We start from the raw sequence: 25,538 nt of genomic DNA on the forward strand, positions 1-25,538 counted from the left end.
GCCCCCAGAGCAAGTTTTTATCTTTCAGCCTGGCGATTCAGAACACTCGATTCGGTAAATTATCGTTCGATAACTTACCGAATCGAATATGAAATTGAACTGACCAGATGCCGGGGTCAGGCTATTACACTTTGTAACTTCATAGTGACCTTTATGGTGGCAAATAAATGTAAATAAAAGAGGGTAATTTAACAATAATTTTAATTATTTAAGTATTTATTCACATTATTTGAATTGCAAATTATATTAAGACATAATTATTATATAAGTCATTAATTATTATGGGATTAAATATATTTTAATGTCATCTTTAGATTAAAATTGGTACAAAATAAACATTTCCATTAGCTAAAGATGCTCACTGTGTAAGTATTCATCAAACTTTCATAATATAATTTGTTGAATAATTACAAGACAAGTTGCAGGTGGATCCCAGATAACCTGCATATCATTCATTATTTTATTACAATAGCAATTCTTGTGATTTGCTGAATTTAAGGCATTCTTGTTGCAACAATGCATTGTAGCCAATAGTGAGCGAGCGTCAACCAATCAGAGGTGATTGCGATCGTGACATTATAGCCGTCATTCAACCGCAATTGAGCACTAAAATCAAAGTGTCCACTTTTTCTGTCTGTGTGTGACTACAGTTTTTTTTTCTTGATGTATTTTAGTGTTTTTTGCTTTTTTGTGCGCATGTGCGCATTTGTGCACAACAAATTTTATGAACTTGAAGGTCACTTTTCAGAGATAAGGATGCACGCGCAAAACTAATTTTATTAATTGCGCGTGTGCAAATAGTGCACTAAAAAAGTAAACGAACACGACTTAAAATCAAACAAACACGATTAATAAGTACTACCACTTTTTAAAGTTACGTCGATGTACCTGCGCAGAAATCTTTTTTGAATGGTGCGAATATCTTAGCCAATCATAGCGCGCGTCCGTCCGATATTGGTTGTTGCCTGCAACATGCACGTCATGTTTTGCACGCGCAAATTATGAACGAGATTTACAGAGAAAGCACGAGTATCTGTTGTTCTCATCTTAACGTCAAGCAATAAGGTCTGACATTCTGTTTTATAGTTGAGTTTATAGTTATATATAGTATATAGTTAGTATAGTTGAGTTTATAGTTCGGTTTTATAGTATAAACGTGCAAACTGAATCATAAATCATTACTATCATAGGGTAGTGAGAATGCTGCAGAAGTCCTCATCGATAAAGGTATGCCGTTCATACGCAGATAGCTGGGGCGCGATTTTGGATTATTTAACCTCTCCCTCGTTCTTTATAATGACCCGTTATCGACTATCGAGTATCGACAAATCTTTTTTTAGGGTTCCATACCCAAAGGGTAAAAACGGAGCCCTATTAATGTCACTCTAATGTCTGTTTAGTATTACACACAACACCAGAGCATCAGGTTCCAGTTCCATAAGGGATGTAAGTGCGAGCGAGAGGTCCGATAAAAATGATTTATGACTCAGCAAGCATGTTTGTAATGGCTCAACTATAGTCGGCGTTAGATTGCGCTTTCCTGCGCAAACGTATTTCTGCGTATCCAGCTCAAAGCTTGCGCCGTGCCCTGGGGCGGTGGTAGGAGGGCCTGGGCACGCGCACTTTGTCGTCACTGTCCGCTGCAACTCCTAAGCTCTCGTCGAGCGGCTCGGCCCGCGGAGTGAATAGTTTTCTTCTGCTACGGGTTATACTGAAATTAAAACGAGACAGTTATTCTTTATTGATTAAAACATACCTGGGGAGACATTATTTGCCCAATTCATCTCCCCGGCTACAAAACTAAAACAAATTAAATGAACAACACCTAATCCATACTAATATTATAAATGCGAAAGTGTGTCTGTTTGTCTGTATGTCTGCTAGCTTTTCACGGCCCAACAATATATCCACACGGACGAAGTCACGGGCGTCAGCTAGTAAAAAAATATAAATTACCTCTTCGCCGGACAACTCTGTATGCCTTGTTTGGGGGGAGAGTTTTCTTCGTTCTCGAGCTTTTCTGGTGACGGTATATCTTTTGAGGTTGTAAGCGGCGCAGGCAAACCCATAATCACGTCAGAGAATTGAACTTGCAGATTCCCTATATCTTCTAATTTGCCTTTCCTCCCTATATCTTCTAAGTCGGTTGCCTCCTCTGTAGTCTTTTGCCTCCGCAATCTTAGATTCCTTCTTGTTGGTTTCGGTGAACTCTCACACTTAGATACACTTTCTAAGAGAATTTCTTCTGCCCCAACTTTCTTTTTACCTCGTTTCCTTTCCGTTTTAGCCTTTTCTGCATATGGTTTGTGTCGTAAGTTATATTTTAAATCTAAGGATTCTACACTCTCCGTTTTATTCTGGTTTTCTTCAATACTTTCTTGGGAAATTAGTAGATCGAATTCAGTGGCTCGTGATGCTGATATGTCTTTATATATGTTTTCGAATTCTACTGTTGTATTATTGGTTTTGGTACAATTTGCTTGGGACTGTGATTCATCACTGTTCAATATTTCAAGTGGGTGATCGTCCAATTTATTCTCATTAGCAGTTATGATTTCTATTTTCAGTGTTTCTTTTTCTATTGCATTATCTATGGACATCATTTTAAGATCACTGTTTATTATGTTGGCAGCTTTAGCTTCGTTTTGAGACGTTACCGCTTTATTTGTATTCTTAATATCATTTGATTCAATCACATTGACAGAATCAATATTTAGTCCAATTTGATCTAAAGTTGCGGTTAAACCCAAAGTGGCTCTCGATTCGGTATTTTCAAGTTTATTAACCTGAGGAGAATCGAATTCTTCAAAGATATATATAGAGTTCTGAGCTCTTGAAGAAATATTTTTTTTTACACAGTCAGTTTGTTTTGTGATACTTTCTCCAAAAAAATAGGTTTTTTCTACAGGTGGAACAATAGTTGTTTTTGAATTTTTATCAAGATTGCTTTTTTCTACATTCGGATTTTCAAAGACCTTTTTATCTTTCGCTTTAACAACAGTTGCAGGAGTTTCTGGATTTTTATCAAGACAATCATCGCCAAAGAATATTCTGTTTTCTTTAGTAGGTTTAATATTGTAAAATTCTTCTATAACTATTTTTTTATCATCATCAATAATTTCACTCGACTCCATTTCTAAGCGTTCAAATTGTAGTAAAGAGCTATCGCCTTCCCCTAATTGCTTTACTAACCCTAGAATCTTGGATGTAACATGAGACAGTTTTTTTGGTTCGACTGTTTTGACTATATCGACCATATTGTTAAGTGATTTTTTTAATCTTTCATTGGGTTTAGAAACATCTATGTCTTTAACGATATCATATTTTAGTGACTTTGGAATTTCATTATGAAGCTTATCTTTGGAAGTATTGAGAACTTCAGACATTGGAACACAGTAAGTTTCGCGACTATGCTGTTGGTTTCTTTCCGGGATTTCTTTTTCTTGATTAGACATAGTCACAACATCATTAACAGGCGTAAGAACACAGTAAGTTTCGCGACTAAGTTGTCGCTTTCTTTCTAGACTTTCGTTTTCCTGATTAGTTTCTTTCACAACATCATCAACCGACTTTGGAACACAGTAAGTTTCGCGACTAAGTTGTCGGTTTCTTTCAGGGATTTCTTTTTCCTGATTAGACATAGTCGCAATATCATTAACAGGTGTAGGAACACAGTAAGTTTCGCGACTATGCTGTCGGTTTCTTTCCGGGATTTCTTTTTCCTGATTAGTCACAGTTGCAATATCATCAACAGATTTTGGAACACAGTAAGTTTCGCGACTATGTTGTCGGTTTCTTTCCGGGATTTCTTTTTCCTGATTAGTCGCAGATGCAATATCATCAACAGATTTTGGAACACAGTAAGTTTCGCGACCATGATGTCGGTTTCTTTCCGGGATTTCTTTTTCTTGATTAGTCACAGTTGCAATATCGTCAACAGATTTTGGAACACAGTAAGTTTCGCGACTATGTTGTCGGTTTCTTTCCGGGATTTCTTTTTCCTGATTAGTCGCAGATGCAATATCATCAACAGATTTTGGAACACAGTAAGTTTCGCGACCATGATGTCGGTTTCTTTCCGGGATTTCTTTTTCTTGATTAGTCACAGTTGCAATATCGTCAACAGATTTTGGAACACAGTAAGTTTCGCGACTATGTTGTCGGTTTCTTTCCGGGATTTCTTTTTCCTGATTAGTCGCAGATGCAATATCATCAACAGATTTTGGGGCATAGTAAGTTTCGCGACTATGTTGTCGGTTTCTTTCTGGGGTTTTTATTTCCTGATTAGTTACTGTCGCAACATCATTATTTACACCATCTACGACATCATTAAAACGCGAACTTGCTTTTTTAACTGTTGAAAAGCCTGCATTATCAATATCGCTTGTGTCACTCGTATTTAAACTTTCACTGGTCAAATATGCGTCATGATCGTGATCGCTCACTTTGGGGTCTTCTACATCACTTTCTTCTGAATAGGACTCCTTAATACCAGAGGCGCGTTTACAAATCTTTAAAACCTCGGTTATACTTTCGCGTATCTTTTGCACATGTTTTATTTCTTTTTGGTTAAGAGTTGGTATTAAGCAGTCGTTGTCACTATCGTTTAGAGATATGATATCTTCGTCTTCATTATTAGATTCTGTAAATTCTTCTTCAGCTTTATCTGAAATTATTAAATAAATAAATAATCATTTATTTGTCATATATTTTGATAAAATATAATTTAATAAAAATTAATCAGTGCTGAAGAGTATGTTAAAGAATGCTTAGGGCATACACAGGTGAAAACTGTTAATTGTTAATGACCCATGTCATGACATGCCCCTTCTAAGCAACTTACAGCTAAGTAACTTATCCACAGATTGCAGATAGGATTGATTATTCATATTGGCCATTAGTGTACTAACCAGCGTCGTTATTATTCATGCATGTTTTTGAGGACTTTAATTCTTCTTCTTGATCAAATATTTTTTTCTGAAATTAAAACAAAATCATTTTAAACGGATTTTGGCCACGCTTATCTCCATAGAAAGTCCTGCAGGGGAGGTATATTTAAGCACAAGGGTCCACTCTCTATTCCCTCAATCTCATAGCCCGATGGGACGGAAATCCGACACGAACGGAATCACGCGCAGGATCAATAGCTTTACGTGCTCTGCGTAAACTTAAAACTAAAGCTACGAGGGTTCAGGTTACCCGCCCTGTAAAAGTGCAAGGTGTGTTTTATACCAAAACCTTTCTGAAAGTACAAACTCACTATAAAAAATACAACGTGAAAAAACGATCAAAATCGGTTCATTGGTCTTCGATATAATCGTGGATATACATACACACATGTTGAATATGTAACCTGTTTTTTTTAAGACGGTTAATGAAAGACCCAAGAAACACGTTATATTCAAATATCAAGATTATCGTATTTGTAGTTTTCAAATTATGGGCTTCCAAAATTTATAGAATTTTCAACCTCAGGAACCTTCTCAGTTATGCGTTATGCCTATTACAGATATGCCTACTATAGATACAAAATTTATATACCTCTAGAATTGCGATGGTTTTCTTTAGTTCAGCAATCTGAAACAAATCAACCCATTCAAAAATGAGATTTCTGCGCATGTATATTGGTGTACTTATATAAGTGGCAGTACTGTAGTGGTAATAAATTAATGATATACATACCCGGTCTCGGTATCTCTGGGAAGGATTGTCCAGGCTGAGCTCTCGCAACCTGCACTCATATTCTTCTTCCATAGCGTCCATCTGTCAAATACACATACATGGTTTGATATTGGCGACGATTCTGTTGTCATTTTACACACGCACAATGTCAAAAATGTAAAATGTCAAATTGTGCGTGTTTTTGATGTTGTGCATGTAAACATTTTGATTGTTGTATGTCTGTGTGGGTGTTTGGGACTGTGTGTTTGCTGCTGTATGTGTGTATGTTATGTGTGTAAACTGTCTCGGTAGGAAAGGTATTCCGGACCAGTGGTAGATGCATTTGACAATCCAAAAGTACTCGTAAAAGTTTATTTGAATAAAAATGTTTCTATACTATTCTAAAACCTTTTAAATGTTTTGTGAGTTGAGTGTCTGTCTGTGTGTGTGTGTTTTTGTTGTTGTACCTTGTCCTGCAGCGCCTTAATTTGAGCCTCGTAGTGGTCCCTGTACATGGCTTTGGTCTCGTCCAGGACTTCCCACAGCATCTTGTCGTGCGCCGCCTGCTTCTCGTCCATGCACGCCCGGAGCTCCTTGTTACGAGCCTGCGCCCTGGAGAGAACGGCATTGATATGGGATATTACATATAGATGACAGATCTCGAAAATAATGGCATCACTCAAGTGGCCAATTTTTTAAAATAAGGACAAAAATATTTATTATACTAATATTATAAAGACATAAGTTTGTGTGTATGTTTGTTACTCTTTCACGCAATAACTACTGAACAGATTTGGCTGAAATTCGGAATGGAGATAGATTATATACCCTGGAATAACACATAAGCTACTTTTTACTCCGGATAATCAAAGAGTGTTCCTACATGTGGGATTTTGAAAAACCCAAATCGCACGAAGACGTAGTCGCGGTCGTCAGCTAGTTCTAAAATAAAAACTTAACGTCTAAGGGCGGATACGCACTCCGATCAGAGTCCGTAAAAATACGTTCCGAAGTAGTCATAGAACTATTTGTGTGGTAGCTTACGCTCTAGATCCGACTTCCGTTTTCGAACCCGGGACCTCCGATTAATAAGACCAGAGCGCTTACCACTGCGCCAGGGAGGCGGTCCAAAAATAATTAAATAACTATTAATTCAAAAACACTTACTGTTTCAACTCGAACAGCAGCCTTTCATTCTCGGCTCGGAGCTGCATGACCTCAAAGCTGGTGTATCCTATTATAGTGGTGTCTCTGCTGCTACTCTCTGTAGAGCTGGGGTACTCCACCAGTGTGTCGCTGATGGCTGCCCATACAACAAACACAATATTATAGCATGCATTGTATTGGAGGCAAACATTTCATCCAAGTGGTCCAATTCTCACCTAATTCTCGGTTAGGTCAATTGGTGGATGGTCCAATTCCCAGATGGTCAGCGTATTTGCGAATTGGACCATCCGCCATTTGGAATTCTCAGTTGGACCAATATGATGGTTGGTGCCAGATGGTCTGCAAATTGGACTATCCGGGAATTGGACCATTCACGATTTGGAATTCTCAGTTAGTCCCAGATGGTCTGCGAATCTGCAAATTGGACCATTCGCAATATGAGCTAACTCCGAATTAAGTGAGATCAGAATTAAACTAATTGGATGAAAAGTCTACAGTAAAGAAAGGAGAAACTCAAATTCGTCACTTCAGAAGAGCTACTATAAACAAGATAACTGTTAGGGTCAATTTAATTTGGCAAAGAATCGAATGGCATAAAGGTAGAACAATGGGCAGGGCACATAGTTTGAAAACCGATAGTCGTTGGGGTCCCAAGATGCTAGAATGGCGACAACGGAAAGCGCAGCGATGGAAGACGCACCCTAGGTGGACAGACACCAAACGAGTCGCAGGGTGCCGCTGGAAGCAGGCAGCGCAAGACCGTAGCGTGTGGGATTCCCTGCAAGAGACCTTTGTCCAGCAGTGGACGTTTACCAGTTGATAATGATAATAATGATGATGAAATACATGTAAATAAAAACTCACGTATGTCCTTAGCGATGGCCGCCAGTTGCAGCACGTGTTTATTTTCATTGGCGTACTCCGCGGAAGGGTTCAGTGTCACCACCATGCTGACGGCCTCTCCGCGAGTACCCGACAGACCCGCGCCCAGGATACGGGTCAGCTTCGACTCCCTGGGAATGCGGAACCTCTGGATGTAATATCCTTACAATATGGTTGGGGGATTAGAGCAGAGTCCATATTGGACGATTGGACCAGGGTACATTTTTGAAGATTGGACCAGAGTCTATATTGAGGGATTGGACCAGTCTCCATATTGAGGGTGTGGAGCAGGGTCCATATTGAGGGCTTGGACCAAGGCCCATATGGAGGGATTGGACTAAGGTCCATATTAGGGGATTGGACCAGGTTTAATACTGGGGGAGTGGACCAAGGTCCATATTGGGGAATTGGACCATTTCATTACATGATAACTCACCGGTAGGGCACAAGCACGGCGGTGGTACGCTTGCGGCGCAGGGTGTGCAGACAGCGCTCGAGCACGTGCAGCGAAGCGTTGATGGCGCGCGACTCCTGCATGCGCGCGCCCGTGTTGCGCGTGCGCGCCGCGCGCTCGCATCCCGCCAAGTCACAAAGCCGTACGCACGCGCTGCGCATTCCGTTCTCTGAGACAACAGACAAATGTCGACGGCTAAGCAGGCTATTCACAGTTGCCACAGAAGCATTCTAAGTCACATGGAGGAAGGGGCAATTTGAAATTTTCCCCCACATATATAACAAGCTACTCACATAGACGCAGGGGCAATTTAGAATTATTCTCTACACATATAGGCACGAAGGCTTGCATCGCGCCCTAGACGGAAAGCTCGTAGATACATACCAGTGTCAGTCAGCATGGTGATGGTAAATATGCAGTGCGAGCGCGAGGACTGCGCGTGGATGCCGGTGGCCGCCACCTGCAGGTTGAGCTTGCCCGCCACCAGCACGTCGTACGCCTCGTCGCACGACCGCACGAAGGCTTGCATCGCGCCCTGGACGGAAAGCAGATAGTATATTTTGGTATGACACATCACATATATAGGCATTAAGTCGCCTAGGGAACTAAAAATCTTCCCTATGAACAAAGACTTGCAAAGCTTGGACTCAGCACCTTCAAAAGCAGGTGAGGAAGAGGTGATCTAATTGCAACATACAAAATACCTAAATAACTATTATAAATTTTGAGAGCATGTTTCTGAGAAAAAGCAATACTTACTAGACTAAGGGGACATGATAGGAAGCTAAAATATCAACTGTCATCGTCCAATCCATTAAAACACTTTCTGACTGACAGAGTTGTTCATATATGGAATAAATTGCCCAAGGATGTGATTATGTCAAGCTCTGCTAACCAGTTCAAGAATAGATTGGACAAATATTTGGAACACTCAAACCACTTCTAATATAGACACATCAGCAAAAGTGCTCTTTCTTACCTTAACATAAACATTGCCACTGGCGTCTTCTCGAATGGCAAGCTTCGCGGCGTTTCTTCTGTCACCCATGAGCAAATCATAGACGGCTTCATTGTAAATTTCTATGAATGACACCTGCAAAAAATAGTTGCATATACACAGTGGAAATGAAATGAAGTAAACTTAAAAATGTAACTATTGTTTTATTTTATGAACCTAATTTAAAAAAAACTTTGCCAGTACTTATTTTGTTTAAATTTCTTAACAGAAAAACCCAATACCTAACTGTTTTTGGACGATAGTAAGATATAACTCACCCATACATAATGACTCCTTCTACTAGCCAGGTCTATGTTACTGTTCGTAAGGTCCCCATCAAGGCCTGCACTCATACGCCGGTATCTGTCACGATATTCTGGCAAATTGCCTGATAGCTTCCTCAGTTGTCTTACTACCTGAAAGTATTTCATCAGTACTCTAATTCTATGTTGCTATATCACACTGCCTTAGCCAATCACAATGTAGTCAAGCGACCACTCCACTACCGAATGCCTTCATTTTTGGGGTGATAATTTGGCAAACTTTACACACCTTTGAGTACATGGAGAACCCTCAGGCATGCAGATTTCCCCATTAGGTTTTATTTCACAAAAAAAAAAAAAAAACACATTGGAACCACCAACTTCCAATTAGGAGCTGAATTGAAAATGAGGCTATCACAGCATACCAATAGTTTTTTTTATCCTGGAAAGTCCATCTCTAGGATGACAAACAGACAGACATGAACACTTTTGGATAAATGTGACAACTGTGTTTATCTGTTAATTTTTGATAGCTAGAAAAGTATATCCCTACCTTTAGTTCATAATCTTGTTCAGCATTGGTCAATTTGTAGGCACCTTTCTCGTCAGGTTTATATAGAGGATGTTGTTGAGCCTCAACCAGTTTGAAGACATACTCCAGGGATCTCGGTACTAAGCCAGGGCTTTTCACAGTGCCCATCAGGGTAAACGTCTTCCCTGAGCCCGAAGCACCATATGTCAAGAGTGTAAAACTGTTGCCATCTGGTAACTTTTTCAGGTTGTCCTTAACTACGCGTTCAAATATCTCCTGGAAACAATTAAGGTTTGTGTACATGACTTGACAGAGGTGAAACTTTGTACCATTGTTATTGGAACTTGTATAATTCAAACAGATGAAAACAAAATCACTATAGGCATCTTCCACCAAGCATTACCCAGAAAGTAATAATTGGGATTTGAATGATAATAATTGATTAAGGTTGGTTGCCAAATTACACTAGGTACCTATTAACTCTCTAGTAATAATAAATGTAAATAAAAATTTAAATCGCCCCCAACATGTGGAACTTATCAGACGACTTTCCTACTCCACATCAGACCTTGATTACTATGTCTCCCAACTATTTGAGACAAATCCATTGAGTACAAACTCAACTGACCTATGTTATATATATAATATGTTATATATATACCCATGGATATAATAAGGGTCAAAATATGGACAAAAAGCGAGTAGATCTTCATATGCTATGCGAGACTTACCTTTTGTTGGGAATCTGGTCCGAATATATGTGAAAACGTATACATTTTAGGTACATTATGTTGCGTTCGTCTTCCGTGGCCAGCGGTTGTCGTGTTCAACGATGTAATCAAAGAGCGCTCCGAGTGGACTTCTATGCTAGGAGCTTTACACGGCTTCAATCTCACATATATTTGCACTAACTCCGGCTCTTCGTGTTCCTCGAATTCTGAATACTCCATGTCCATTTCGTCGGTAAAGAGTTTCTTGCCTTTAGTAAGCTTGGGCCGCATAAAAGGATTTAATATTAGAGGTGGACGTGCCTCTATGAAGGATGGTATATCGCGTTTTGCCTCTACTTCGCATGAAGGTCTTGGGCTTAACATGATAAAACTTTTAAAATATAATTTTTTTCGACCATTTCCAACTTTAGAACAAACAAAATTTAACGAACTTGAACAATCAACGAAATTTTGAATTCTGCTTTTTTTTTTATAACGACAGTATAAAAAAAAGCAGGTCTATGGTCTGAGGTCTGGGCTCTAGTCTAGCTCTTTGGAATAGATAAGTACAGTGCATAGGTACAGTGAGTAAGTCAGTGGCCAGTGGTGTACACACCGATCGGATAGGGCATGTCAACTTGGCTCGCTATCTGTCCAATTGGATCAGAATTACTCCAAATGATTTTTCGTTTTTTATTCGCAGCTAACTTTTTTTAGATTTTCACTATTCATACAGAAAATATAATATACTTACTATAATCATCAAATCTAGGTAGGCAGCCTTTTTATTAAATTGAGCTTAAAATAAAAAGTGTGAAGGCGTCTTTATACAGACGAATGAAACATATGCGTCCTATTCCGTGGTTTACCATTCGTTCAACGTTCTCTCGTTTATGGTGCAAACTTCAATCCATTATCCAATCAATCAGTCAATTTTAACCAAAAATGTCGGTGTCGGATTATGAACGCTTGTGTTGTTGATTATTGTTTATTTTTCCACTTCACACAAAATTAAATGTGCGCCAAAAAGGAAATGTTTTTAATTTAATTCAAATCAAATATAATTTATAATGTACTACCGAATGTGATTTTCGCTTGGTGTCATTGACGTAGTGAAGAATTTACGAAGATGTGATTTAATTTACGTATTTTGGCTTTGTGCCATCGTATTTTTACGTGAAATGGGTAAAATGAAGTTGTGTTTAGCTGTACTATTCTTGGTAGTGCAGGGTGCGTTAGGATTTTGTCCATCGTTATGTTCATGCAAGGGGAATCGGTCAGGCGATGGGGTGTTGGAGTCTCAGCCAAAAGAACTACTGAAAATGAGTTGCGGCGGAACCCCAGTTCAGATAACAGAGTTGAAGGAAATAGACTTGAGCAAACTTTGGATGGATGTTGTTAGTTTGTAAGTCATCATTACTAAAATAAGTACTTAAATAAAAGTTTATTTCTATCAAACAATCATTATAGTTCCATAAGGTACTATTCTAGAATATTATAAGTAAAAAAATCATCAAAATCGGTTTATTAGTTTTTGAGAAAATCTCAAACACACATACCTATGACAAACCCAGTAGTCATGGATTTTTCATGATATAATTCACTGAAATATATTAAAAATATAGTTATTGAATCAAAATATATTTCTAGCTAAGATGTCACAACACTACGGAAACTTTCCCTTTTGTACATAGTTGAAATTCCTCATACACATACAAAGCGATTTGCTTCCTTGTTTCTATAAATTAAAAAAAAATGTTTAACACATTTTAGTAATTGTTTTTTAGTCATTGAACCACATGTGTCGGCAAAATGTCAACTCAATCGAACAAATTGGAAGTAGCTGAAAAATCAGTTACCTACTAATTTAACAGAATGACAACATATAAACATGTTAAACTAGCAAAAAGCTTTTAAAGCAAAGCTTACTGAGAGGTATTAACATTGAATCAATAAACAATCTATGAAGAGCAGGTGTCATACTGCTGTTAACTGTTCATGTGGCTGCAGGAACTCAAACAAACAGAAGTATTATTAGATTCTTAGACATTCTGGTACAAAACACAATGCATACTTTCTTGCTATTGTTAAAATTACAATGTGTTCAATGTAAACTTATGAAAAGAACAGAGCTCATAAACAAAATAACACAGCTCAAGTGGCCTGGTTTGTACACATATACATTTTAACAGTTTGCACACATACACATACATATGTTTCTTACTATGAAATGTATAAAAAAGTTGCATAATAGAAACAACTTCAGTTTATTATAAACCTTAATAACTTATAGCCTTACACACTTGAACATAAAGTTTTAAATAACGATTGCAAAATATTTATACTTAAGATCTATTTTCATGGACAATAAAAAAAAATCTAAAATAAAACTTAAACCTAAGCAATAATCCAAAAATTTGAATAATTTGAAATACGCATATTGGCTGTTGCATTGGAAGCACTAATTTTATTTCTTGAGCATTCAATGGTTGGTACAGTTGTAAATCTCTATTTAATTCTGTGTTTCAAAGTAATAATTCATGACTGAAGAAATTCATGAAACTAAAATAGAAGTCGGGAACCTCCAAATCATGTAATGAATATTTATTACTTTGTAAATTCATACTTATATTATAAATCCGAAAGTGTGCCTGTCTGACTGTTAGCTTTTCACAGCCTTCAATCAATTTTGTTAAAATTTGGTACAGAGTTAGCTTGCATCCAGGGGAAGGACAAAGGCTACTTTTGGTCCCAGAATATCTAACACAGAAATTTTGAAAAATCTAAATCCACATGGATGAAGCTGAAGACATTGTTCGTCTACTTGGTATAAAGATAACTTGCACACAAGAAACGGATATAGACTACTCTTTATCCTAGAAAATCAGAGTTCTCACAGGATTTTTATAAACCTAAACCCACATGGACAAACTTGAGGGCATCATCTGGTACTCAATAATTGAAACGAAATTTAGAGGTACTCAGAGTAAAAAAAATAAATTACAGTTACTTTTAATAATACTAACAAAATGTAATTTTTTTCAGAAATCTGTCTGGAAATGCTATTTCTACTTTATCAAGAGAGCTCCATCTTCCAAATTTACAAAAATTGTAAGTTTAATCTTATCTAGGTATCTAGATTTTATCTCAAGTATGAGTATTGAGTAACTTTAGAATGGTGTTAATTTGATAAAGCCAGCAATAATTGTGAGTTGACCACAATTTTTAGAGTTCTGAACCTCAAAAGAAAAAAAGGAACCCTTATGGGATCACTTCCTGTCAAGAAAAACTTGTATGATACTTCCATTGACCTAGAATCATGAAAGGTCTTATAGTCCAAGTAAAGGATAAAAATTTGAAAACCGTTGGTTACATCAGCAAAAAAACTTTAAATCTGTTCACAAAAAAAATTATTTACTAAATCACATATAGATGGCGCAGTTTGTCATTAACTTGCAGTGTTGTATGTAAGAGTGTTAGGTGTATCTTGTATGATCGTACGGAACCTTTCGTGCGCGAGTCTGACATGCACTTGACTGGTTTTTTCCTTTGAGGTACAGAACCCTAATAAAAAATTTTTCAGGGACCTCAGCAGAAATCAAATATCACTGATAGAATCCGACGCATTTTACAACATGACATCGCTACAAAGACTAGATCTGTCCTACAATCAAATCAGCAACATTTACAAGGAAATGTTCAAGAGTCTGGTCAACCTGGAGAGATTGATTTTATCCCAGAACCATATTTCTGTGTTGAGTTTGGGCACTTTTGACTACCTTGTGGGGTTAAAGCAATTGTGAGTACATTTTATCATCATCCTGTCATGTTGAACAGACTTTTCCCATGAACGCCACCACACTCAGTCCTCAGCCTTCCTCATCCAGCTGCTCAAATTCAATTTTTTTTTTTAAATATTTGTATTCAATTTAACTTTTACAAGTGCTATTGAATCGAGAAAATAATCTACCACTGGTTCGGAATGCCGTTCCTACCGAGAAGAACCAGCAAGAAACTCGGCGGTTGCTCTTTTCAAGTATTCAATTTACAATAATATGCCACTTAACTACAAATATCTACTTGTTGCTATCCCACTTCAACTGCTGAGAGTGAGTGGTCGGATATCACTGAAGCATGGTATATATTATGTGACTAGGGTCCAACCTCTTGCTCTAATTTGTTAGTGAAAGTGGACTATAAGTAGGTATTTGCTTCAAGTAGGGGTACTAGGAGCACCTGATCCATCTTTACTATACATTCTCTTAGCAAATTGCAATAGGATACTTTGATACTTTGTATGATCGCAGAGGCTGAAACAAGTAACAGTCTTGACATATGTAACTTTCAATTTATCATTATTTTTATCCGACTGCGGCAAAGCCAAAAGGAAGGGTTATGATTTTAGCAGTCTAATGTGGGTATGTATATTTGTATCGAGATTACTTAAACTACTGGGTCGATTTTGATGAATGAGGTGTCAATCGATTCGTCGTAAAGGTCCGGGTGACATAGGCTACATTTTATACGAAAAAAATTTGCCAATTGGGGATATTACATGAAAAAAGTGGGGGTCTCCAAAAATTTTTTTTTTGCTTTTGTATCAAGTGGGATGTCAAATGAAAGAGGAAAAAATTTTGAGTTCATAAATGTAAATGCACTACATTCTACAACATTAAAATATACCAAGCGACAGAAAAACAATTTTACTATAATATTTTAGCGTTTATTATGACGATCGCAGTCGGGTTTTAGTTTTCAACTTTATCTTGTTGTATTTTTTCAGAGACATAACCGACAACCCCCTCATATGTGACTGTGAACTGCTCTGGGTAGGAGACTGGGCGAGGAATACCAGCGTCAAACTGGTTGGCAGCCCCAAATGTGCCTTCCCTGAAAACATGGCCAACAAAACTGTGCGCAAACTACGAATATTTCTCGACCTATCCGTTTGTGGAAGCGTACTGCCGTCCAATACTCTGATAGTTAAACCAAGCCACGATCAAGTTGTGTTTGCCGGAGACTCGTTAAAATTAACCTGCAGTGCTCCCTTCGCATCTGTCATAGCAAAATATGAGTTAAAATGGCACCATCCGATGCTAGAAATTTGCGATGTCAATATCACAAATACGGACATGCAAGAGGAAGGTTTAGCGGAGAGTGTGGTGTTTTTCGCGAACATATCTAGTTACCATATGGGCAATTGGACGTGTATGTACAATGATCAAAATCATATTAGGCATAATTATACAGTACAGGTAGTGGTTTTGACGAATCAGACTCAGTACTGTGAGACGGGCCATACTGTGGATAACAAAGGACTGTATTCATGGCCTCAGTTGTTACTAAATAGGACTGCATCCGTGCCTTGTAGAAGTGGTGATGGTTTTGCATATAGACACTGCAATGCTAACGCTACATGGAGCCAAGCGAACACTACACAATGCTCGTATATCAGCAATATAACTAAATTATTGCAGCAATTCGCCTTGCTGAACGTCAGTTTGGTGCAATATTCAGCTTTGAACGCAACAGAGAGGCTGGCTATGTTGATACGAGAAAAGACTTATCCTTTGGCTGAAATATCTGATGCGGATGACGTCATGTTCATAGCTCAGGCTGTGAGGAATTATATGCAGTATATATCAGAGGAGACTAATTTAGGTAAGTTTTTGAACTATTTTTTTTTATAAAAAATACCAAGCAAAAAGCGGGACACCTCATGTTAAGTGATTACCGCCGTCCATGAACATTTGCAGCACCAGAGTTACCGCCGATGAGTTGCCGGCCTTTCAGGAATTTGTTGGTCCGCCCCTTGAATAACCCCATGTTGTAATCTAGTGGGAACACTGCCGATGGGAGTTGATTCCTGTTATTTAAAAATCTATATACATATAATAAAATTGTAGAGAAGTGGTGTCTGTACAAAGGAAATATATAAAAAAAAAGTAGCAGGGGTTGTTATTATATCAATGCCGAACCCGAAATTGTAATTATTTTTTTTTGTCTGTTTGTCTGTGTGTTTGTGCACGCTAATATCAGAAACGGCTTATTCGATTTAGATACGGTTTTCACTAATATATTGTAGTAAGCTTCACTTAACATTTAGTGTTTATTTCATGTCAATCGGTTCATAAATAAAAAAGTTATGTCAATTTAAAGAATCACGGCGAACATTTTTAACGTACAGAGTACGTACTACACGCCTCGCGCCTGAGCGTCCGTGGCTATATAAAGCGCGCTGATTCCACGCGAACGAAGTCGCGGGCACAGCTAGTTCAAAATATTTTTATTCAATTAGACTTCAATAATATAAGTCTCAATAAAAGTACTTTTGTACCATCAAAAGCATCTACCACTAGTTCGGAATTTCCTGTATTTGTTGCCTCTAGTAACTTATTTAAGTGTCCACCTTGTGGGAGATTGAGATTTGCTGTGCTTTCTACATGTTCCTATTCCACCATCTTGGAACCCCAACATCCATTGGTGATCCGAGTTATATTTGTACGGGAGGTTGTGTGGCTGCGTGCTCGACCGTACCAATAGGAAAATTTCCCAACCGAGCGGTGTTGTGCTCGGTAGCGCCAGCTGGGCCGACGGTTGTGCGTCGAAACTCCTATATATAGTGCAATCTGGTAAACACTGTGTCATTGCGATTGAAAGTTGCGTGTTTTATTTTGAGTTTTCAATTAGGCTACCCGTGCTGCCATCTAGTGTTTCGAGCGTTGTTGATTCATTGAGTTTTAGAAGCGACATCTTCTTGCGAATGTGGCAACCGCTACATATTTATCTGTGTCATACAAGTGTGCAAATCTGCGAGCCAACATGTTGCCTTATACTTGACCATTCTGTATTTTAGGTTCAAAACTCCTGGACGTGATCAGCTCGGCTATGAACATATCAGTCCCCGTGATGACTCAAGCTGAAACGTTATATGGATCATGTACAGATTTGGCCAAAGCTGCGGAGGAAATATCCTTGTATACTAGAAATGTTGAGGCACATAAGGTTCCTACTAGTTTTTTTTTTATTCTCTCTCGTCTGGCTTTTACAATGATTAGCCAATGTCAAGTTTGTTGTTATTTGTAACAAGTTAGCTAAACTATACAAGTATGGACCCCGTCTGTGCCGCCGCTCGCCGACATACGCACGGCACCCCCTTAGAGCGCTTTTCAGTCAGTTTTAACAAAAAAAAAAAAAAAAACCACAACAAAAAGTCACAACACGCGCGCCAGCAAACGCCACCACAGACGAAGTCCTTCGTACTAGTTTGAGATAGAAAGAAAGAAAATACGTTTTTTTTTAAAGTTGCAATTTTGCTTTAATCTATTTAATCTCAATATATAAAAGGTAAAGCTGGCTGGGTGACTTACTGACTGACTGACTGATCTATTGAGGGATCAGGCTGGAATTTGACATGCAGATAGCTACTAAGACATAGACATCCGAGGCATTTGAAGTTATGCTGGAATAAAGAAACTCACATTCATTATGAACACTGAAATCATTACACCGTTTTCTTAGTTAAATCTTTAGGTTTTCCTAATTGTGGTTTATCATTATCATCTCAAATCATTGCCATGGGCACTTTTTGATGTTCATCCTGTAACTATTCATCAAAAATCTGTTTTTCTGTCTGCTCGTTGCTGGAATCAATTTGGAAATTAACTTCCCGATAAGCTAGGGACTGGAAGAATAGAATAGAATAGATTTTTATTCAAATAAACTTTTACAAGTGCTTTTGAATCGTCAAATAATTTACCACTGGTTCGGAATGCCGTTCCTACCGAGAAGAACCAGCAAGAAACTCGGCGGTTGCTCTTTTCAATTGTTCAATTTACAATAATATTCAAGTTTTAAACATAGCTTGAAACCAAACGACAATGCAATATTAACTCATTTTCTTGTCTGTTTGTTTATCTGTATGTAGATAAACTTGGCAGTGGAGCGTTTCCCGGTGCGCGAAGGGTTCAGCGGGGTCACCTGCGTGTGGTACAGCGCCACCAGAGGCGAGGCGCCGCGGCTCCACTGCTCCACCACCAACCGCACCGTGGCGCCGTTACTCACTGTCACTGACGCTCTCATCCACGCTAGCGTGCAGGTATGCTCTTGTCGAATTTCGGCCTTAGCAGCCGAATTTTGGCCTCGGCAGCCGAATTTCGGCTAATGGAGTTACAAGCGGAAGAGATACTGATATGTGAGCATAAAAACCAGTTTTAGTTGTTTTAGCCATAGATGCACGGCACTAACTACTTGGTACTTTAAAACGCCTCAATAAAAGATGGCGGCCTCAAAATTGCATTTTTTTATTTGGAGACTGTTTTAAATACGATACGATGAGAAAAATAGATCAGAGTTACTTTAAAGGTCCAAAGACAAAGAAGAGGTAGAATACCCAAAAAAATGATCACAACTTTCTAGTAGACTGTATTATTTCAGATACCACAGTCGCTTCTATACAGCAACACAGAGTATGGCACAATGCTGCAGTCCAAGCCTCAAGACCTGGTGGTTGCAGTTTATGATGACGCGTCACTGTTTCCATTGCTACCCGTCTTGGAAGACGGGCCGTCCCGTGGGCACAGGGCCAAGGACTATTACGGACGGAGTACCAAGCGAGAGGACAAGAATATGGAGATAACTTCGCCGGTCATTGGATTCCAACTCGGTGAGTGTTTTACTTCTGTACAGTCCCAAGGTCCAGCTGTGGGAGTCTACGCGTCTGTTCTCGCTGCTACCCGTTATGGAAGACAGGTTGTACCGTGGACTTAGGACCAAGAACTATTATGGACGGAGTACCAAGCGAGAGGACAAGAAAATGGAGATCACTTCGCCGGTCATTGGATTCCAGCTCGGTGAGTGTTTTACAGTCCCACACTCCAGCTGTGGGAGTCTACGCGTCTGTTTCCACTGCCGTCCGCATGACGGGCCGTCCCGTGGACACGAATATTCCGAATTCACGTCCCGAGAGGACAAGAATATTTCACGATTGTAGGTTAACGGGAAGTACCCTATGGGTTTTGATTCCCCTTGTCTTGGCAGATACGACAGACAGACAACGAAGTGATCTTATTAGGGTTCCTTTTTTCCAAATTTTTTTTTTTTTTCCAGCTAACGCATCTCTCCGCGGTGAGTTGTTGGAGCCTATAATAGCGACTGTGAGGGGTCGCTCTGTAGGAGGGGTCGACGGTCGAGCCGCAACGTGGGACCCCCGCACGAGGCGGTGGAGTGACAATGCCTCAGGTAAGATTTTTTACTAACTTTTTTCCTGTTGCTATTTACATTGCAACATCCTAAGTACAATTTATATTAAAATTCTAATCTAACCTTTTTTTCCTCTGGCTTTACATAGATTAGCCAAATCTAACCTTAACTTAAACCTAGTTTCTTTTTTTAAGTGTCGGGTAAGATCGCAGTTCAGCAGGTCTATCACGAAAGTTGTGAATCATCATCATTCATCGTCAACCCTTTGCAGATCCACTCCTCTCATAAAGAGGATGGTTTGTCCATAGTCTAACATACTGGCCAAGTGCAGATTGGCAGACTTCACACACCTTTGAGGACATTATAGAGAACTCACGATGTTTTCCTTCACTGCTAAAGCAAGTGATATTTAAGTGCTCAGAACACTCGGAAAAATTAGAGGTGCGTGCCCGGCATCGAACCCTTATCTCCCGAAGAGGCGGACGTCTTAACAACTATAACCTAGTTGTTTTTTAGCAGGGATTAGTAAAAAACTTGTGGCCTGATATTTTTTATTATCTAACTGCTTGCTGACACTTCTAAAATTACAACTTCTCCCTGGGCTGGTTTTCACACTTATCTTTTCTTTTTTTTTTTGTAGCAAAAATCTATCTATTTATCTATATCTATCTATGTTTGTTATTCCAGATTGCAAAGTATCGCACGTCGTATCAGAAATGATAATAATGAGCTGCTCCAGGCTAGCCTATGTCGGCCTTCTGCAGAACGTGGAAACTGGCATATATGGTGCCCGAACAGACGGAGCCAGGTTCAAAGTTTCTCATCCCGCCATTTACGTTGGCTCCCTCATACTCATAGGCAGTGTTAGCTGTGCTACTCTGACATATATCATGTGCTACCCAGCCATACAAATGGCGAAAAAATCCAAACATGCCCTCATCAACTCATGGATTGCAATTGGATTGCTATGTTTCATGTACACGCTTGGAATCTATCAAACTGAGGACGTAAAGCTCTGTCAGATACTGGGATTGTCAATACACTATCTGTCCCTTTCTTGCTTATTGTGGATGTGTGTATCCGCTAGCAATATGTATAAATGGGTGACAAAGACACACAATCCTGTCAGGACCCCTGAGGATGATATTCCACCCGATGTACCTATCCAGAAACCTATATTGGGGTTGTATTTAGTAGGATGGGGCATAGCTCTGATAGTATGCGGGATATCTGGTGCAGTTAATTTAAAGGATTATGCAGGTTACTCACAGTGCTTTTTAAGCACACCACCAGCTTTAAGTGCTCTGTTCATTCCCGCAGCGATTTTACTCATGTTTATACTCATTCTGTTCTTACTCATTCGATGTACGATAAGAAATATGAACGTTCAACTGTCTGAAGGAACTCAAGCTACAGAAAACGTTGATTTGGAAATGTGGGAACCGAATCAAGCGACCGAGCCCGAAAGGCGGAGCTTGAAATCGACGGTAGATTCTGAAATAGACGATATCGAACATACTCCAATAATTCAATTGCGAGCTCAAGTCATTGTTTTGTGTCTGTACGTGTCTGTTTGGTCGTGTGGTGCGATCACCGTGTATAGACCTTTGCCAGCATATTTGCCTTATCAAGAAGATATTTGTAGTATAGTATATGCAGTGTGTGCAACAGTATTGGGGACTTTCATTCTATTCTTCTACGGAATCGCCAGAAGCGATGTTAGGGCCCAATGGTCTATGATGCATTGTTACCTACAGTCCAGTAAACAGTGTTGCAGGAATAGAAGCGTTTTTGACACTAACCAACAAAACCTGCCAACAAACCAAAACACAACTACATCCCCACAACATAATGTAATACCTAACGACAACAGGTCTGGCTCCGGTAGTAGAAGTTCAAACAGAACCAATTCAAAAACAAACAACAGCGGCACCTACAAAGCTGGTGCGGAACTTAACGGTCAAACATTACCTAAAGACCTCAAAAACACGAACGGAAAAACCCCTAACATAAATCTAGTTGTCTTACATAGACAACAGTATAGATCGAATAATTCCATGATGACATACCCAGATTCGGGAACAGTTGGGCCTGAAATCTTTTACAATCCAAATCAAATGAATGTTGCCAAGAAGTTTTTCAAGAAGCAGAGGCAACATATGAAACGAAATTGCCTAGAACTGCCTTTGAGGCGCGACTGTGACGACGATTCTCACGTTTCCTTACCACTACCCAGCAAGGAAGCGTATAATGGAGTGGCTAGTTTCCTAAACGCGGGTACAAAAGTCAATAACACTAATCAACACGTCGAAAGAGTCAATAACGGCATAAAAGAATCGAGAAATACTGTTAACCCCAATTTGCTGGAAGACGAATCGAAAGACAATTTCAAAAGCTATTCCACTGATCGCAAATCGTGGGCGAAAAATGACGACCCGAAAGTTGGGAGAGCGCAAATTATGAACATATACACGAACGTGCCAGAAACACAAGTGCCCCAACATCAAATAATTAAAGCTAACGTTCAGAAAAGTCTCAATGGACAGAGAAACAGCGTCTCCGAAGAGTGTTTGCAAAGCCACGCAAGCGATCACCCTGAAATGCGAACGATATCACAGCAATGCAGTTTAGAATACAGCTCAGCTTCGGAAATTGCGATGCCCCACACTTGTTCAGATCAAACGTTGAATACTCATTCAGAAATGACGTCGCTCCAAGAAACCCACAGTGCCTTATGCTCGACTAATGAAATTACTGACACAGAAAGCTTCGGCCAGTACATCGATTACTTACAACCTAATAAAGCCCATGAAAACAAAGACGCCATTGATAAATCTTTACAGGATATATCAGAGGAGTGTACCATGAACAGTGATGATGTCAACCAATCTAGTGCTGCACATCATTTGGAAACAGATCTGGGCGAAATGGATAACTTACTCCAGAACCCGGACAGGGATATTCAAGGGTCCGAAGACAAAATCGATGATGATAAGGAAACCTTTTTCATGGCGAAAACTACGTACGATTTCGAAACGTGCAGCACCAATGCGAGCGAACAAGGCTTCGAAAACGAAAGTGATATATACTGCCCGAACTACCAAATGTCCGAAGTTAGCATACGGAGTCACGGTTTATATGCCCCATCACCATCTTCCATGTGTCCGAACGAAATAAGCTTTAGTAACGAAGACGTTTCAACGCTAGAAAGTCAATACGTGAACTACGATCCAGGATGGAGGAAAACAGTTAAAAACAACCCCAAGTTGGGTAAGTACGTGCCAACCCCAGCGTTGAGTTGTCCTGAAGTCAACCGCGATAGCAGTCCGCTGTCTTTTGCGAGTGAATTGGACGAACTTTACACGCAAATAACGAGCAGGGACAAAGACAGGACGGCGAGGAAAGACCACGGTCTCGATGTGACTGTGAATAGTGATGTGACTCTGAAACCAGACAGTGATAGTTGTGTGAGCGAGGCAGTTTCCGACGTGGAGGTGAAAGGAGAAACGACTGTTTGAAACTAGTTCCATGATTCTCTATGATGAAACAGTGTGGCTAATTATCTTGTACACAATCTCTAAACTACACTTAACTGTCAGATATCTAAATCTAATGCTATCCTTTTCTACATGAAGCATAATGAAAGGGATAGAGATTGTATACAACAAAATCAGCCATGGTATCTATCTATCATCACAGAATACTTAATGGTATTTTTCAGGTATGAAGGGCTCATTCCACAATGACGTTTAAATAAATAGAGAAGGAGAGAAGAGTTTACGCGATGGAAAGAGAGGCGCTTGTAAATTTTGGGCTGCAGTATTTATTTAAACGTCTTTCTGGAGTGAGCCTTATTAAGTATGTATTCTGTTCTGGTATTACAGTATTTTTGATGTCAAATTTGCAAATGAAGATAGTTTGTCAGTTTGATGTCAAGAATTACAGTAATGAGTGTCATACTATTGCAGAGTCATAGGGAATGAGTACCCAGTTTTTAAAGTAGTAAAATATATGTAGATATTTTCTTGTAGAAATTGTTCTTGTTCTAAAGAAATGTTTCTATCCTTATACATAATTTTTATGTAGCAATAACCTCTTGTGATGTCGTCTTACTATAAGTTATATAGTTACACATAATTATAATAATAATAACTTTTCTAATTGTGTTTTGAACAAGTGTAAAACTGATGTTTCTGTTTAAAATTAAAAACTGCCATTTTGATATATCTGTATTTACGTAGAGGCAAATATTTAGAGCCAAAAGAAATAACTAGAGATAAGTTTGTATAATTCTAATTTTAAGTTGTAATTTATGTGTACAGTTACTTTGTAAGTTTTGAAAATGGGTCTGATTTACATGGCTCACTCTGAATAATTAAAGAAAAACCCTCTTACGACTGAATACAAAAACTTAGGGCACTATCTCACTAGGACACCAGTGGCGGCGCAACCAGTCGCGTTACCAACAAAATGTGTACATGTATATGGAGGGTACCTCACCTGGTGTCTGCTTGGCGGCGGCGGCCGGGATCACCCGCTAGCGGCGCAGCCAGTAATATGTATAGAGCTATTTTGTATTTCACTCACTCAACTACCAATTGCGCTGCCAGTATACATTGGTGATGTGAGGTGATTGTTCTCATTGTAGTATAAAATAGTAGTGTAAAATGTTTTTTTGGTTGGTAATGTCATTGTCAAATGTCCTTCGATGTCCATTTTGAACGCTAACGATCCGGTGTCGCTCTGGTGTTTCTCGTTTGGTAGCTCAAGACACCACGGTGGCGCCGCCATGGTGTCCTAGTGAGATATTGACCTTAGTGGTTAAGTGTCATTAGTTTTCTTGACATTATGTTCATAAAACAATGTCAAAAAATACTTAGTCATTAATGTCCGCTTTCTATGTTCAATCTATCTGTAATCAATATGGTTAGTAAAACCACAGACCAATAAAGTTGTAGATTGAAAAAGTATGAAAACACAAAAGATTACGTATATTTTGTACAAAGCCGTTGTAATGTATATTTATTTGGTTTAAAAATTAGGAAAAAAATATGACTTGTACAATAAAAATTTCTGATCTCGAATACTAAGTACTTTTTAATGTAAATATTTTTAGAGTATTTTTCCTTTACCTTTTAATAATTGGACATGAAAATGTTCTTTAAGTAGTTTTGTGGTTTATTCAGAGTTACGCTTATTTTAGAGAGTGGCAAGGTACGACGACTAATAGTACGCGTCACGTAAGTTGAAAAGGTGATCGTATAGCTGCCCAAGTTTTGCAGGTGCAGGCTGAACAGCTAATATGGCCAATTCTGTTAAACACATACGAGTAACACAACCTTTTATAACTAAACTTGATAAATAATTCAATTCAATAATAATCAAATCCCAGATATTGGCTTTTGTCATGTATATAAAGAAGGCACGAAGGTTGACAGGTTTAAATCTGGTGCTATCCTTTTCTGCAGGGAGCAATATGAAAGGGATAGCAATATATTTAGCCCTGTCAATTTAGTTTTGACATTGTCAATGGCTATTATCGCCTGAGTGATAGTTTTTAGTCCACTGTTGGACATAGGCCTTCCCTAAAGAGCACTAGGTCCTATTTTAGGACACTGGATCTATTTTTTAACTTTATAAACGTGTTAAGTATCGAATTCTGACTAAACAG

At 38.9% G+C, this 25,538-nt stretch overlaps 2 protein-coding genes and 1 long non-coding RNA gene across 5 annotated transcripts; 2 read left to right on the forward strand and 1 right to left on the reverse strand.

Annotated features, from left to right (window-relative positions):
* The first annotated feature begins 205 nt into the window (after positions 1–205).
* On the forward strand, positions 206–1,475 carry LOC123870427. Its single transcript, XR_006797073.1, has 2 exons — positions 206–1,341; positions 1,401–1,475. It is a non-coding gene; the product is annotated as an uncharacterized LOC123870427 (long non-coding RNA).
* Positions 1,401–11,141, reverse strand: LOC123870421 (kinesin-like protein KIF20B). Of its 2 annotated transcripts, XM_045913728.1 has the most exons (15): positions 10,688–11,141; positions 9,978–10,232; positions 9,440–9,577; positions 9,144–9,257; positions 8,549–8,699; positions 8,147–8,333; positions 7,693–7,841; positions 6,829–6,964; positions 6,129–6,273; positions 5,683–5,763; positions 5,542–5,577; positions 4,911–4,977; positions 4,250–4,666; positions 1,957–4,156; positions 1,401–1,711 (listed from the first exon to the last, which is right to left on the reverse strand). In XM_045913728.1, the coding sequence occupies exons 1-15, from the start codon at positions 11,048–11,050 to the stop codon at positions 1,570–1,572; spliced, it is 4,581 nt and encodes a 1,526-aa protein (XP_045769684.1). In that variant the 5' UTR covers positions 11,051–11,141; the 3' UTR covers positions 1,401–1,569. The 2 variants fall into 2 exon arrangements, with proteins under 2 accessions (XP_045769684.1, XP_045769683.1); XM_045913727.1 differs by having other exon boundaries at positions 1,957–4,666.
* Positions 11,142–11,575: 434 nt separating this feature from the next.
* Positions 11,576–23,976, forward strand: LOC123869980 (adhesion G protein-coupled receptor A3). Of its 2 annotated transcripts, XM_045913110.1 has the most exons (10): positions 11,576–12,071; positions 13,712–13,777; positions 14,250–14,465; positions 15,450–16,327; positions 17,523–17,671; positions 18,594–18,764; positions 19,103–19,331; positions 19,775–19,906; positions 20,555–23,414; positions 23,545–23,976. In XM_045913110.1, exons 1-9 carry the CDS (start codon positions 11,848–11,850, stop codon positions 23,383–23,385), a joined length of 4,896 nt encoding a protein of 1,631 aa, XP_045769066.1. In that variant the 5' UTR covers positions 11,576–11,847; the 3' UTR covers positions 23,386–23,414; positions 23,545–23,976. The 2 variants fall into 2 exon arrangements, with proteins under 2 accessions (XP_045769066.1, XP_045769065.1); XM_045913109.1 differs by having other exon boundaries at positions 20,555–23,976.
* Positions 23,977–25,538: the final 1,562 nt, after the last annotated feature.

The sequence above is a fragment of the Maniola jurtina genome, chromosome 12, assembly GCF_905333055.1.
Source record: "Maniola jurtina chromosome 12, ilManJurt1.1, whole genome shotgun sequence".
NCBI lineage: Eukaryota > Metazoa > Arthropoda > Insecta > Lepidoptera > Nymphalidae > Maniola > Maniola jurtina.

Coding starts and splice junctions, on each gene's coding strand:
- LOC123870421 (XM_045913727.1), bottom strand. CDS start 11,050: ATGTTAAGCCCAAGACCTTCATGCGAAGTAGAGGCAAAACGCGATATA. Junction 6,965..7,692: donor GGCCATCGCTAAGGACATAC/GTGAGTTTTTAT, acceptor TTGTATGGGCAG/CCATCAGCGACACACTGGTG. Junction 5,578..5,682: donor CCCAGAGATACCGAGACCGG/GTATGTATATCA, acceptor GATTTGTTTCAG/ATTGCTGAACTAAAGAAAAC.
- LOC123869980 (XM_045913109.1), top strand. CDS start 11,848: ATGGGTAAAATGAAGTTGTGTTTAGCTGTACTATTCTTGGTAGTGCAG. Junction 18,765..19,102: donor TCATCCACGCTAGCGTGCAG/GTATGCTCTTGT, acceptor GTATTATTTCAG/ATACCACAGTCGCTTCTATA. Junction 19,907..20,554: donor GTGGAGTGACAATGCCTCAG/GTAAGATTTTTT, acceptor TTGTTATTCCAG/ATTGCAAAGTATCGCACGTC.